The 12,688-nt window shown below is 45.2% G+C and overlaps 1 protein-coding gene across 1 annotated transcript; it reads right to left on the bottom strand.

Moving 5' to 3' along the window:
* Positions 1-221: 221 nt before the first annotated feature.
* On the bottom strand, positions 222-12,232 carry nipa2 (NIPA magnesium transporter 2). The gene is made up of 6 exons (XM_007891103.2): positions 12,186-12,232; positions 11,218-11,451; positions 9,398-9,454; positions 6,401-6,491; positions 3,613-3,773; positions 222-1,273 (listed from the first exon to the last, which is right to left on the bottom strand). The coding sequence occupies exons 2-6, from the start codon at positions 11,354-11,356 to the stop codon at positions 633-635; spliced, it is 1,089 nt and encodes a 362-aa protein (XP_007889294.1). The 5' UTR covers positions 11,357-11,451; positions 12,186-12,232; the 3' UTR covers positions 222-632.
* Positions 12,233-12,688: the final 456 nt, after the last annotated feature.

Genomic DNA, 12,688 nt, shown 5'->3' with positions numbered 1-12,688 from the left:
TTATCTATCTTTAAAAGCCTCCTACATATTTAACCATGACTACAGACACCTTCTTGTCCAGTGTGGAACTGATCGAAAGCTGCTTCACTTGAGAAAAGTTCTCAAACCCATCTCAGCGCAAATACTCTATATATAAACACAATTATTCTTGTGGTTCTAAAGTAAAGACAATATTCCTTGTTCCTTTCCTCCTGAATATTAACATCAGATCCATTATGATATGAAAGTGAATCAAAGAATTTATTTCAAACATTCAAAATGAAACCCCTCAGTGCATAAAGTACAATATTGTTTCAAAAAATATTTAAACAATATGAAAATCAGCATATATACATAGTTACAGTCAATTTTTGAACAGTTATTTAAACCACAGAAAAACAGAAACACATCATTTAAAAGATGTTAAAAAAAGAGCCACGAGAAACCAGGCAAATAAAATGAATTATAATCCTTGGTCCATTGCAATCCCACTTGAAAAAAAATGATTGTCTCTAGAGACTCCAATAAGTAAAGCCACCAGCGCACATAACTGTTACACAAGCAGCTCAAATTCAGGTGGCTAAGACAGCAAAGAGTTACTATAGACAGGGCAGTGCATTTATTCCATCCCTTCACACATTTCTGTCAAAATCTCATATGGTGATCATATTTCCATTTCTTCTGGAGGAGATGGTCTCAGAGGAGTGTATATCTGAACTGTCTGCACAGGTTTCGTTCACATCATGATCCAATTGCTCATAATGTGCAGTCCCATTGGCGGCGAATCCTCTTTCTTCTTTTCTCATGAAGACGGGCAGCGTTGCCAGGGTTAGATTGATATCTTTGAAGGCATGCAGGAGGAAGATGCCCACTATGATAGTGAGGAAGCCACTGAATGTACCAATGATGTCGTCAGTGTTCATATGATACCATTCCTTAAAAAGAATGGCCGAACAGGTCAAAACGGACGTCGTGAAGAACACGTAATAAATTGGAGTCACTAAGGAGGTGTTGAAAATGTCCAGTGCCTTGTTCAGGTAGTTGATCTGTGTGCTAACACAGGCTATAAGGCTCAGTAGGAGGATCCACGACAGAGGGTGACGAAGCACAGGTGTTCCTGCAAATAGTTGCTTAATAGCAATGCCGAGGCCTTTCACACAGGACACAGACAGTGCCCCAATCACAGAGCAAATGGCTATGTAAACCAGTATGTTTGTCTGCCCGTGGCGAGGTCCCACCACACAAATGAGAATCAGGGAAACAATGATGATCAGAGTTGCAAACACCACAAAACCTGGAACAAAGAATAAAAAGAAAGTCATTTTTATCTGGGGAAGTCCTGGGGGAAGTCCTGGGGGAAGTCCTGGGGGAAGCGGCCTATCTCCAACCACCGTCGGGAACAGCTTTTGCTGATTCACTCGTCCACTCTCTATGCAGAAGATCTACTGCAGCTCAAGAGTCGCTCAGACTTAGAAGAGCATTTGTATTAGATCTAGAACAGCGTGTGTTACCAGACAGCCCTTTATCATCACTAAAATGTCACTATTGTCCTCTAAATATTCCACACTTTGGTATTTACTGAACCTGTAGCAGCAGAAAAATATCAATATCAAACCCCTTATAAGCACAAGTGTGCTTTCACCAGGAGCCGGCTGATTCTTGTTAGCAATGCTCAGAATATTAAACTATTTATTAAAATCAAAATGTAATAAAATAACAATTCAGTCGCTCATTCCACGACTGTTTGTGTGACGCTGTTGTGCGCAATTGGCTGCCGCATTTTGCACATACGGTTAATTCACTTTTCAGTATATTCTGTGAAGCGCTACCTCAAAATGCAAGGATTATTATTATTATAAGTACTTGCTGCTTAATCTAATAATTTGGGATGTCCTCCTAACGTGAAAGGCGCTATACAAATGTAATTTTGTTGTTGTTCATGGCAGCAAAATAGAAGCATTATACAACAACAAGAACAACAACAACAAGATTCCATTTATAAAGCGCCTTTCACGTCAGGAGGACGTCCCAAGGCGCTGCACAGTTGGGTCATGACCCGAGCAGGGGGGAAACAGCTTGAAACTGCTGATCATCTACTCCTGGGTTTAGTTTAGTTGAACCTCATTGTGTGGGCACTTGGTTAATGAGGGCACTCACTGATCAGACCACTGCCTCATCATCCATTTTTAATCATTTGTAACTTACGGTGATCAAATCTCAAACTCACTGATGAGTTATACCACTATAACAAAGGAAACATAACCCAGTCTGTTGACTGCCTTTTATAGCGAGTTTCCTCAGTTACATATTTTTAATTATTCATTCATGAACTAATACGGTAATTCTAAAAATAAGCAGCAGAGAACCTGATACCAAACATATGTGGAACTCAGTCATTTCTCCCACAAAATAGTCAATTCACTTCCCAGTATATTCTGTGAAGCGCTTTGATACATCTCAAAAACGTGACGAGGCGCTATATCAAATGCAAGAATTATTATTATTTCTTGCAAACTCTAAAGCACAGTGATGGGTTTCTGTGTGTGTCAGACACCCAGATGTCAACCAAAAGGCACAGAGATGTTTTCCTGCTGCTGTGCCAACACACAAACTGTCCCGACACGTCTAAGATAAGCTCTATCAGCCTTGGTCAAGCCTGGTTATTGGTACAATTCACAAATGTGATTCCACCACAAGAAACAGGAGTAGAAAAAGACACAGGAGAAAAAAACGTTAAATACAATGACAACATTATAAATGGTAACAATAATAATAATCCTTGTATTTGATAAAGCAACTTATCACATTGCCAAGACATAAAGATTGAACAAAAAAGCAAAATTAAAATACAAAAGAGAAAGGGAAAATAGTTCAAGCAGTTTCTTCACATCCTAACTCAGAGAAACCTTTTATTTGTGACTTTTCAAAATCAGACATTTTCAGTGGGAGGCCATTCAGCCCATCGTGTCTGCGACACTGTTATTTCGCTGTACTACCACATTCTATTAATTTTACTTTCCAGCTCTTTCCCGATCCAACAACAACTTGCACTTATACAACGCTCTCCACCCAGGGTAGTGTCTCAGAGCACTTAACAATGGCGGAGCCTTACTCCGAGCCAGGGGAGGGGGTCGTAAGCACGGTTGAAGAGGTAGATTTTCAGGTGGCACTTGAAAAAGGGGAGGGGGCAAGGCGGAGGGACTGAGGGAGACGGTCCAGAGTTTTGGGGCGTGGTGGCTGGAAGTGCGACTTCTGATGGTGGGGCGGGGGGTGTGAGGGATGAGCAGGAGCCGGTGCCAGTCGAGCGGAGGTGCCGGGTGGTGGATTGGGGAGTGGGAGGGAGGTGCCAGGGAGTGAAGGGATTTGAACACGAGAATGAGGATCTTGAAGTCGATCCATTTGGCGATGGGGAGCCAGTGGAGCCTGGGCCAGAGCTGGGGAGATGTGGGGTCGGAGTTTGGTCCGGGTCAGGATGTGGGTGGCAGAGTTCTGAATGAGCTGATCTTTTGACGAGCGGAGCTGGGGACTGTACCTGTGGTCCCACTCTTAGTGATTCATGTTGGTAATGCATTTTAAAAGTCGGAGAGTTGCAGCTACAGTAAAGTACAACATGAGTTTGAACGAGTGCCTTACCGGGATCTTTAAGCTTCGTGGCCATCTCATGTATGGTTTCCACCTCTTCTTCCTGTGGCGCGTGTATAACCATCACTGTGGAACCCACCACACTCAGAAAACACCCGAGCTTGCCATGGAGATTGAGTCTCTCGTTCAGGAAATATGACGACAGAACAGCGCTGGGAGGAAAAACAGATACGTCAGAACAGCAGCAAAACAACAACTTGCATTTATATAGCGCCCCTCATGCAGGGTAGCGTCCCAGAGATTGGGTTCAAGTGCATGAAAAACTATTTGATTATAAATTAAGTAAATGAATTCGGAATTCATAAACAAGCTTGACAGTGCTACACTAGTAATAGAAATAATAATAATCCTTGCATTTGGAATAGCTCATTTTCACGTCTTCTGGACGTCTCAAAGAGCTTCACAGAATATACTTCATTGTAACCTACCCTTCAGTGTATATTTTGTGGGCAAAACACGGCAGCCAATTGCGCACAACAGCCTCCCACAAACAGTCATGGATTGAAGCCACCAATTTATTATGTTTTTCTTCTTGAGTGAATATTATCAGACGTGTGGAATCAGGAAACTTGCCAAGGTTTTGCCCTGCGGGAATCGAACCCAGGTCTCTCGCTCGCCTCCTTCACAAACTGTCATCCTGATCCCATGAAACCGGAGACATACACATTGAAAAACAAAACACTATCCATGGCCGCAGACTCGCTGGCTTACACAGCTCGCTGAACATCAAGTCAGCAACAACCTGTCTCGGTGGTAATAATAACATGAGATGGGAGTTGGAGGCAAAACAACAATGGAGATTTGAAAGGTGTTGACTGAGAGATGAGCTTCGGTAATTACAACACAAAAGGCATTTGGGTTTCAGGATAAATTCAGACACTTTACTATTCTAAATGTAAAAATTGCAAAAGCAAAACAAGAAAACTCCATCTCCTCACAGGCTGTGTAAACCTTACCCTAACTTACCCGACCAGCCCCATCCACGCCAACTCCACTGGCTTCCCATCACACTGGGAATGCAGTTCAAGATTCTGCTCCTCACCTTCAAAGCCCTCCATGGGCTTTCTCACCTGCTACCTCTGCGACCTCCTAACCCCCTACCAACCTGCCCGCTCCCTCCGCTCACCGGTTCCGGCCTGCTTCACATCCCCCGCCTCGCCCGCCTCACCAATGGTGGGCAAGCTTTCTGCAACTCTGCCCCCACCCTCTGGAACTCCACCCCGCAGTTCCTCCGCCTCGCCCCCTCTCTTGCCTCCTTCAAGACCCGTCTCAAGACCCTTCTCTTTGACCATGCCTTTGATTACACTCTTTCACCCCTTGCCCTCCACCCTCCCCAATCCCAACCCCCAGCTCAGGTCTCAGCTCACTGATTGTCCAGTGCCTTGGGACGTCCTCCCGACGTGAAAGGCACTTTACAAGTTAGGGATATATATAACACCAACAATTCCCAATCCATTCAACATGGAGATCAAGCCCCAATCCCATCTTCCTCACTCTCCTCTGACCCTCCTCCAATCCAGAACAGATTACTGTGAAACTCCACTAATCACTCCCTCCTCACTCCCGCCGTGACTGGCTCACAGAGCCTTATCCATCTCTCACAACCTATTCCATACTAAGAAGATGGAGGCACATTTTCTACTAGAAAAATATTACACGTCATCATCTAACTTACAAGATTGTTCCTTTTAACAACCACTGGAGTCCCAGCTCAGAGAAGCTAATGATCCTGATAATGTCTCGCACTGATAGAAAGGCACACTTTCCACTACCGAATGGCTTCCTTCTGTGCTGTAATATTCCATAATCCTATGAAAGTCACACCTTCCACCCCTACCATCTACACAGAAATAGCTACCTGCTAAGAAGCTGTTCAGGATTATTGTACAGTTCTTTAATATCTAAATAGGATCTATAAAGACATCTGTGTTGTAAACAATAATATCTATACATTTCGTAGGTACTGTAGAGAAAGTGGTGAGCGCTGCACATATCATATACATGTGCTGATTGTTTGTGTTGTTACCAGAGAACAAAAGTTGGTATATGTGAAGAAAAATATATTTAATGTAAACCTCATCCTTCCTATCCCTAGCCATGAATATCAGGAACTGAGTCTAATTTGCAGTTCTTGCAATTGGTTTTCCTGCTAAATGATCCCATCGATGTGTAGGAATTGCTAATAATGACGCTTGCATTTGTTATAGCACTGTATCACGTCATTGAGATGTCTCAAAGCGCTTCACAGGATATACTGTAAAGTGGTTTGACTGTATTTTGTGGACTAAATCCCACAAACAGCCGTGGAGTGAGTGACCAATTTCATTGTTGGCCAGGGCAACAATAATAACAAGATTACATTTGATAGCGCCTTCCACGTCGGGCCAATGGTGGGGCGGGTGGGTCGGGGGATGTGGAGGAGGCCGGAGCCGGCTGAGTGGAGGGAGCAGGCGGGTTAGGAGAGGGTTAGGAGGTCACAGATGGGGCGAGGCCATGGAGGGCTTTGTAGGGCACCAGGAGAAACTCCTTTTTCTTTTCGAATCGTTCCATGGGATCTTTGACATCCACCCGAACAGGCAGACAGGACCTCGGTTTAATGTCTCACCCAAAGAACGGCACCTCTGTCAATGCAACGCACACCCAGCACTTTGTTGGGAGCGTCAGTTTGGATGATGTAATTCCAAATCCCGAAGTGGGGCTTGAACCCACAACCTTCTGACTCAAGAGGGGAGAGCGCGACCACTGTGCCAGACTGACACTCAGACACACAGACTATTACCTGACTAGGACACTGAGAGCTCCCAGTGGCGTTACTAACGTAGCCGGAGCAAACGCGTATGCTGCAAAGTTAGCCGCTTCACCAGCGCCCACTGCAGGGAGACAACAGAACTGCATTAAATTGTGCTACACGACAGGACTGAGACTGAACACAGCCTCACGACATAATAATAATAATAATACTTGCATGATATAGCGCTTTTCACGTCGGGAGGACGTCCCAAAGCGCTTCACAGAACACACTGTAAAGTGAATTGACTGTATATTTGTGGGCGAACGCGGCAGCCAATTGCGCACAGCAATGTCCCACAAACAGTCGTAGATTGAAAATGACCAATTTATTATTGTTTTGGTTTTGGAGGGATTATTATTAGGCTCTGTGTGGAGTAAGGAAACTTGCCCAAGGTTTCGCCCTCTGCCTGGAATTGAACTCAGGTCTCTCACTTGCAAAGCGAGTGCTCTAACCACTGAGCTACAGGACTCCACAAGAAAAATAACAACCAAGCACATTGCCGTGTGTAAATTACATGCAGTTTTATAAAAATCAACGTTATTTTACTTTAATTTTGGTCGAGTCTGAAATAGATGTTCGGGCCTTCAGCCTTTCTGCTCCCGCTCTCTGGAACTCGATCCCGGATCCCTCTGCCTCACCTCTTCTCTCACCTCCATAAAGGCCCGTCTGAAAACCTTCCTCTTTGACCACAGCCTTGGGTTATCTTATTTGTTAATTTTTAATTTCTTAAAAAGTTAGATTTAAGGCCGGTAAATTCAGAACGAATCTATGCAAACACTATTTCAGTGAGCGAACAGTGAACCTGTGGAACAGACTCCCGAGGGAGACGGTTGAAGCAGGAAATATTGATTCTTTCAAACACAGATTAGATATTTTTCTTTTAGGAAATAACATTATGGGATACAGTACATAGGGAGTTTGGGACATATGTCCATGCGACCGCCAGGAAGGTGGAAGGCGAACTAGATGGACCTTGGTCATTTTTCGTCTAGCATTTCTTATGTTCTTATGTTTCTTAATCTTTTTCTCTTTTTTTTTAAATAATTTTTTTTAATATAGAACAAACGGGAGGTGGGATAGAGAGAGAGAGAGAGTAATTTAGCTCTTAACTGTGGGGATAATTTAAATGTTAATTTCAAGGTAAGAATCAAGTCCCACTCAATGCACTTCACATCTCCAATCTATCACCTCTCATGCCTTCAGTCAGGCCTTGCAGTTCCTGATGCACAAAGTTGGGTGCGTGCAGATATATACACAACCACACAAATACACAAGAGAGGAGGTGACAGTCACAAAGCTTTTGAAGCCGTTGGCAAGAGGTTACTGGACAGGATCCGCCTATTCCCTTTGCCCTGATGCTCATTCCCGTGAGGATAAATTTAGTTGTTTTTTGTGTCAAAACAATGACGCACACAACTTCACACATATATAGGAGTCACACTGACAGAGTGAGTTGGAGAAGCAGCAAAACCGATAAGGGTGTGAGCATCTAATTATAAATAGCTGACAGACCACAACAAAATTACATTTGTATAGCGCCTTTCACATCTTCCCAAGACGCTGACCATTAATAACCACTAAAACACATTTTTGGGGGCAGTTCGGTATCCCATCATTGTGCTTTAAGAGTATCCAAACCAAGCTGAGATTTCTATGTATCCCAACTACACATAGAAATCCCAGAGGTAGATTATGGAATGGAATGCACTCTCTCCCCCTGGAGGGACACATCCCGCTTACCTAATTCCAGAAAGTATTAGGTGCAGTTTGGCAGAGCCAAGGCTTGAGGACCCCAGAGTGTGCATTGGGTCTAACCAGCTGAAACCACACAGCTTGCCATTGATATCGCTGTCTGGCCAAGTTTTCCCGCTGCTTGTCCAGCAAGGACCACCCTACCTGCTAGGGCTTTGGCTTGCAGGGTTAACAGGAGCTGAGTGGGATGATTCCCAATCCCCAGTGACTGGTCTGCCATTCCAGGTCCTGCTGGTTTGCCAGGCTGGCTGTGCTGCCCTGGAATCCTGCAAACCCGCCGGGCTCAGGAACCGGACTACCGAGACCGCCACAGAGGGCTGACTCCATTCCAACATTCCTTTCCCAATAATGTCACTTTTGGGCCAGTTTAGCTCCAAGGAGACCCCGCTTCCCTCCCTAAGGAGGCTAAACACTTTCAGAGAGCGGGGGCATAGAAGTAAACAGAACTGTTCAGTAAACAATCTCAAAATATCCTTCAGTCCCTTTCTCGCTCACATTAGGGAAACAAAAAAAGTCTTTGGCGGTAACAAGAACAGAAGCCTCAGGACCCTGGTGAATAATAATAATAATCCTTACATTTGGTATAGTGCCTTATCATGTCGTTGAGACTTCTCAAAGCGCTTCACAGCATATATTGTAAAGTGGATTAACTGTATTTTGTGGTCAAAATGCACAGCAATGTCCCACAAACAGTTATGGGTTGAGTGACCAAATATCTTTTTTATACTGGAGGGATTATTACATCTGAAAGTGATCCGCTAACCAACTAACAACTGGGTTCCTATTTACTGCTGGGTAAACAGAAGCATGTGGAGTAAGGAAACTTGCCTATGGTTTGGCCCTGCCTGGGAATCGAACCCAAGTCCTCTCCTTGTGGGGCGAACACCCTAACGGACATGTGAACAGAAAGACTGAGGAGAAATTGTACTGAAGCATCAGTGGGCATCTCATAGATCTCCCACAGCCTTGGACTCTCTGGTTCTGCAAACAAACAAGTTTCGAACAGAAGCGAGGTGTAAGCCACTTGCGAGCAACTAATTAATGGAAGCTCACTTGTTAATGAACCCTCAAGCATAACAGATTTCAGAACCTTCAATATAGCAACACACCCTTAAAGCTGCACTAAAGCATAAATAAATCAGTTCATTAATGAATGTATTCCTTAACCCAGGTTTGAGTTGCCGGAACAATTTCTGTTTAAACCCGAGCAGCTCTGGTGCTCCTAGTACTTACTTGATAACAGTCCAGCCCACCACAGCCACTCTTTAAGATACGCATGTCCCCCCTGACCTGTAGATTAAATCAGAGAAGTCATTAAGAACATTTCACACTTGGGAAGTCAACAATAATTCAGAGCGAGGATGTTCAACAGTTGTGGACATTGGTGTTTCGCTGGCACCCTGCCACCAGTTCAGCTCACTTGGGCAAAGGAGAGTGGTGGTGCGAAGATGACCAATGGTGCGGTCCAACTGGAAGGTCTAGAGATGGGCCTTGAAGGCAGAGGGGCTCCAGGATGGAGTTTCAGAGAGTGGGGGCAGAAAGGCTAAAGGCCCAACCTCCGATGGTGGAGCGGGGAGGGTGGTACAGTTTAGTACTGCTTTCCATGGATGCACTGTACACCTCACTGAGCCAGTCCGGAACTTGGAATCTTGGCCCACAACTATCCTTTCTACCCTACATCCGTGCCATGACCCTTTCTGCCTTCCCCAATTCTGTAACATTGCCCGGCTCCCACACTGTCTCACATTGCAGGCTGTTGAAACGCTCAACCATATGTTCATTACAGCTAGGCTCGACTACGCCAACTCCCTGTTGGCCTTTCCAACTCTTCCCTCCACAAGCTGCAGATCATCCAGAACTCTGCAGCTCGTGTCCTCTCCCACACCAGGCTCCGTGACCCCATCACCCCCACCCTCGCCCGGCTCCACTGGCTCCCCATCCCTCAGAGGTTAGAGTTCAAAATCCTCGTCCTCACCTTCAAAGCCCTCCATGTCCTTGCTCCTCCCCAACCCTGTGACCTACTGACGCCATAGCGAACTGTCCGCTCCCTCTGCTCAGCAGGCTCCGCGGAAGGGTAAAGCAGCATTGAACAGTGATAGCTCCGAAGGGCTTTGCTCACCACTCTCCCAGGTGCTTGAAAGCTGGTAAAATAACCAAGCATATCCCGGAGTGATCAGCTGGCAAAGGTGGACTTGCTCAAAGAATGAAATTTGCAACGCTAGCTTTTCCTTACAAGCCAAGATGCTACACTCATCTTACAGTGACCTGGCTGAGAATAGACAAAGCTTACAACCGCAACAAAAATAATTTGCATTTATATAGTTCTCTTCACCTGAGGGAGGGTCTCTGAGTGCTTACCAGTAGAGGATGTGTGTCAGGGAGAGGGGGAGGTGTCTATATGTATGGACAAAGAGAAAGATGTTCAGATGTGATCTGAAGATGAACAAGGAGTGGGCAAGATGGAGGGATTGAGGCAGAGAGTTCCAGAGTCTCAAGGCACAGTGGTTAAAAGCACGGCCGCTGATGGTGGAGGGGGGAGGATGAGGGACGTGCAAAAGGCTCTTTTGTACTTACTGCCGCCAAAATTGCCGATTGATACCATACAAAAACATGAATCAATGACTAAACCTGTGAAGTGAGCATTTAAACCATTGAAGTAGAGGAATAGCATTCCATAAATATTAGTTGCATTAGTATGTAACAAGCAACAACAACAACATGATTATATTTGTATAGCGCCGTTCAAGTCGGGAGGACGTCCCAAGGCGCTGGACAGTGACAGCATTTCAGACCCGAGCTGGGGACAGGGAGGGAGAAGGGAGGGGAGGGGAAGGGGGGTGACGGAGGCAGGACTTGAAGGAGGCTAAGGAGGGGGACGAGGCGGAGTGATTGGGGGATGGAATTCCAGAGGTTGGGGGCAGAGTGGCTGAAGGTTCTCCTGCCAATGGTGGGGCGGGTGGTTTGGGGGACGTGGAGCAGCCAGAGCCGACTGAGGTAGGGAGCTGGTGGGTTGTTCCTGCTGCTATTGAACAGTCTCATAGATCACATCTCACCTGCTCTCATAGAGCCTTTTTTGGCCAGTCTTAGGAGTCCTTTCTTTTTGAGGATGAAGCTCCCTCCAATGAAAATGCTGGAGCTAATGGCCAACACCAAGCCGACGTAAAAGTCGTATCTTCCCCGTTCCTGCCCCATTCTCCGTGTTGCTGGTGCGCTGTAGTTTGTCACATTAAGCACCAGGCGAATGAGCTGCTGCTGGGAACGAGGTGGGGAAGGAAAGGCAACTGAGGCTGTGGTAGAGAGGAAAGAAAGAAAACGTATTAAATAAATTACTCTTACACTTGATATAGCGCCTTTCACATCAGGACGACGGCGCAAAGCGCTTCACAGGATGTCACTGTAAAGTGTAATAACTGTGTATTTTGTAAGCGAATGCAGCAGCCAGCGCCAGATGCTGCCTTGTTGCCGAACATCAGCAATGTAGTTTTCCCCAAGAAAAATTTTCCACATTAAAGATCTACATATTCTTGTCCAGCTAGGACCATCCTACCCGCAAGGTTAACAGGAGCTGAGTGAGATGATTCCCTGCCCTTCCAGGTCCTGCCGATGAGTCAGGCTGGCTTTATCATCAGTGCCCAGAATTCTGTGAACCCACCTGGCTTAGGAACTGGTCTACACCAATTAGACCCACTATGCCGAACATCAACAACAACTTGCACTCATATAGTGCCCTCCACGCAGGGGAAGAGTCTCGGGGCACTTAACTGTGGCAGAGTCCGACTTCGAGCCGGGGGGGGGGGGTGGAGGTGACCATAAGCACGATCGAGAAGGAAGGTTTTCAGCCACTACCAATAAACATCACTAGTTTAAAGACTTGCAACCCTTCAGGGGTAAACTTTACCCCCAAAAAATACTCATATTCTTGTTTTCATGCAGAAGTCGAAAGCAAAATTAGGGGTTTGAATACATGCAAAGCAAGAAGGATCATGGCCTGGCAAGGCACTGCAAACGTTAAACAGCTCACCTTCTCGTCCTATCTCATGGCGCTGTCTGAGGGGTTTATTAGTAGTAGTGGCTGTGAAAGATACAAAGCCAAACAGCTAGTTAGTAGTAGCAGTATCCAACTTCAAAAGCAAAGCATATCAAGAGCAAAAAGTACAGCAGTGATTATTATACTGTAAAACTCGCACAAGTCTGATCTGTATAAATCGTATCTTAGCCTAAGTCGTATATCTGCCCAAAAGTATCTGTTCAAAAGTTTACATTCCATGTAAGTTTGACATAACTCACACTTTGCATGAATTATATTAAATGTATGGTTCCAACTGATACGACCTGTGTGAGGTTTACTGTAGTGCGACCTGAGCACCAATGCATCCTCAGAATTTCTTCAGAATTAACAATAATCCTGAAACCGCATTCATTGAGTGACGGTTTGATCTTGCATTGGAATTTGAAAGGAGAGAAAAAAATCTGCTTCGTTGAAACGCCATTTTTGAAATTACGCATATTCAGGAAATGATTGGT

The sequence above is a fragment of the Callorhinchus milii genome, unplaced genomic scaffold (assembly GCF_018977255.1).
Source record: "Callorhinchus milii isolate IMCB2004 unplaced genomic scaffold, IMCB_Cmil_1.0 Scaffold4, whole genome shotgun sequence".
Taxonomy (NCBI): Eukaryota; Metazoa; Chordata; class Chondrichthyes; order Chimaeriformes; family Callorhinchidae; genus Callorhinchus; species Callorhinchus milii.
The sequence above is the reverse complement of the archived record's forward strand: the minus strand, read 5'-3'. Positions and strand labels throughout refer to the sequence as shown.

Bases quoted from the DNA above. Each gene is read 5' to 3' on its own strand.
- nipa2 (XM_007891103.2), bottom strand. From the start codon at position 11,356: ATGGGGCAGGAACGGGGAAGATACGACTTTTACGTCGGCTTGGTGTTG. The intron at 6,492-9,397 runs GTAAGTACTAGG...GTCTCCCTGCAG, and splicing joins GTGGGCTGGACTGTTATCAA to TGGGCGCTGGTGAAGCGGCT. The intron at 1,274-3,612 runs GTAAGGCACTCG...TCTTTGTTCCAG, and splicing joins CACGAAGCTTAAAGATCCCG to GTTTTGTGGTGTTTGCAACT.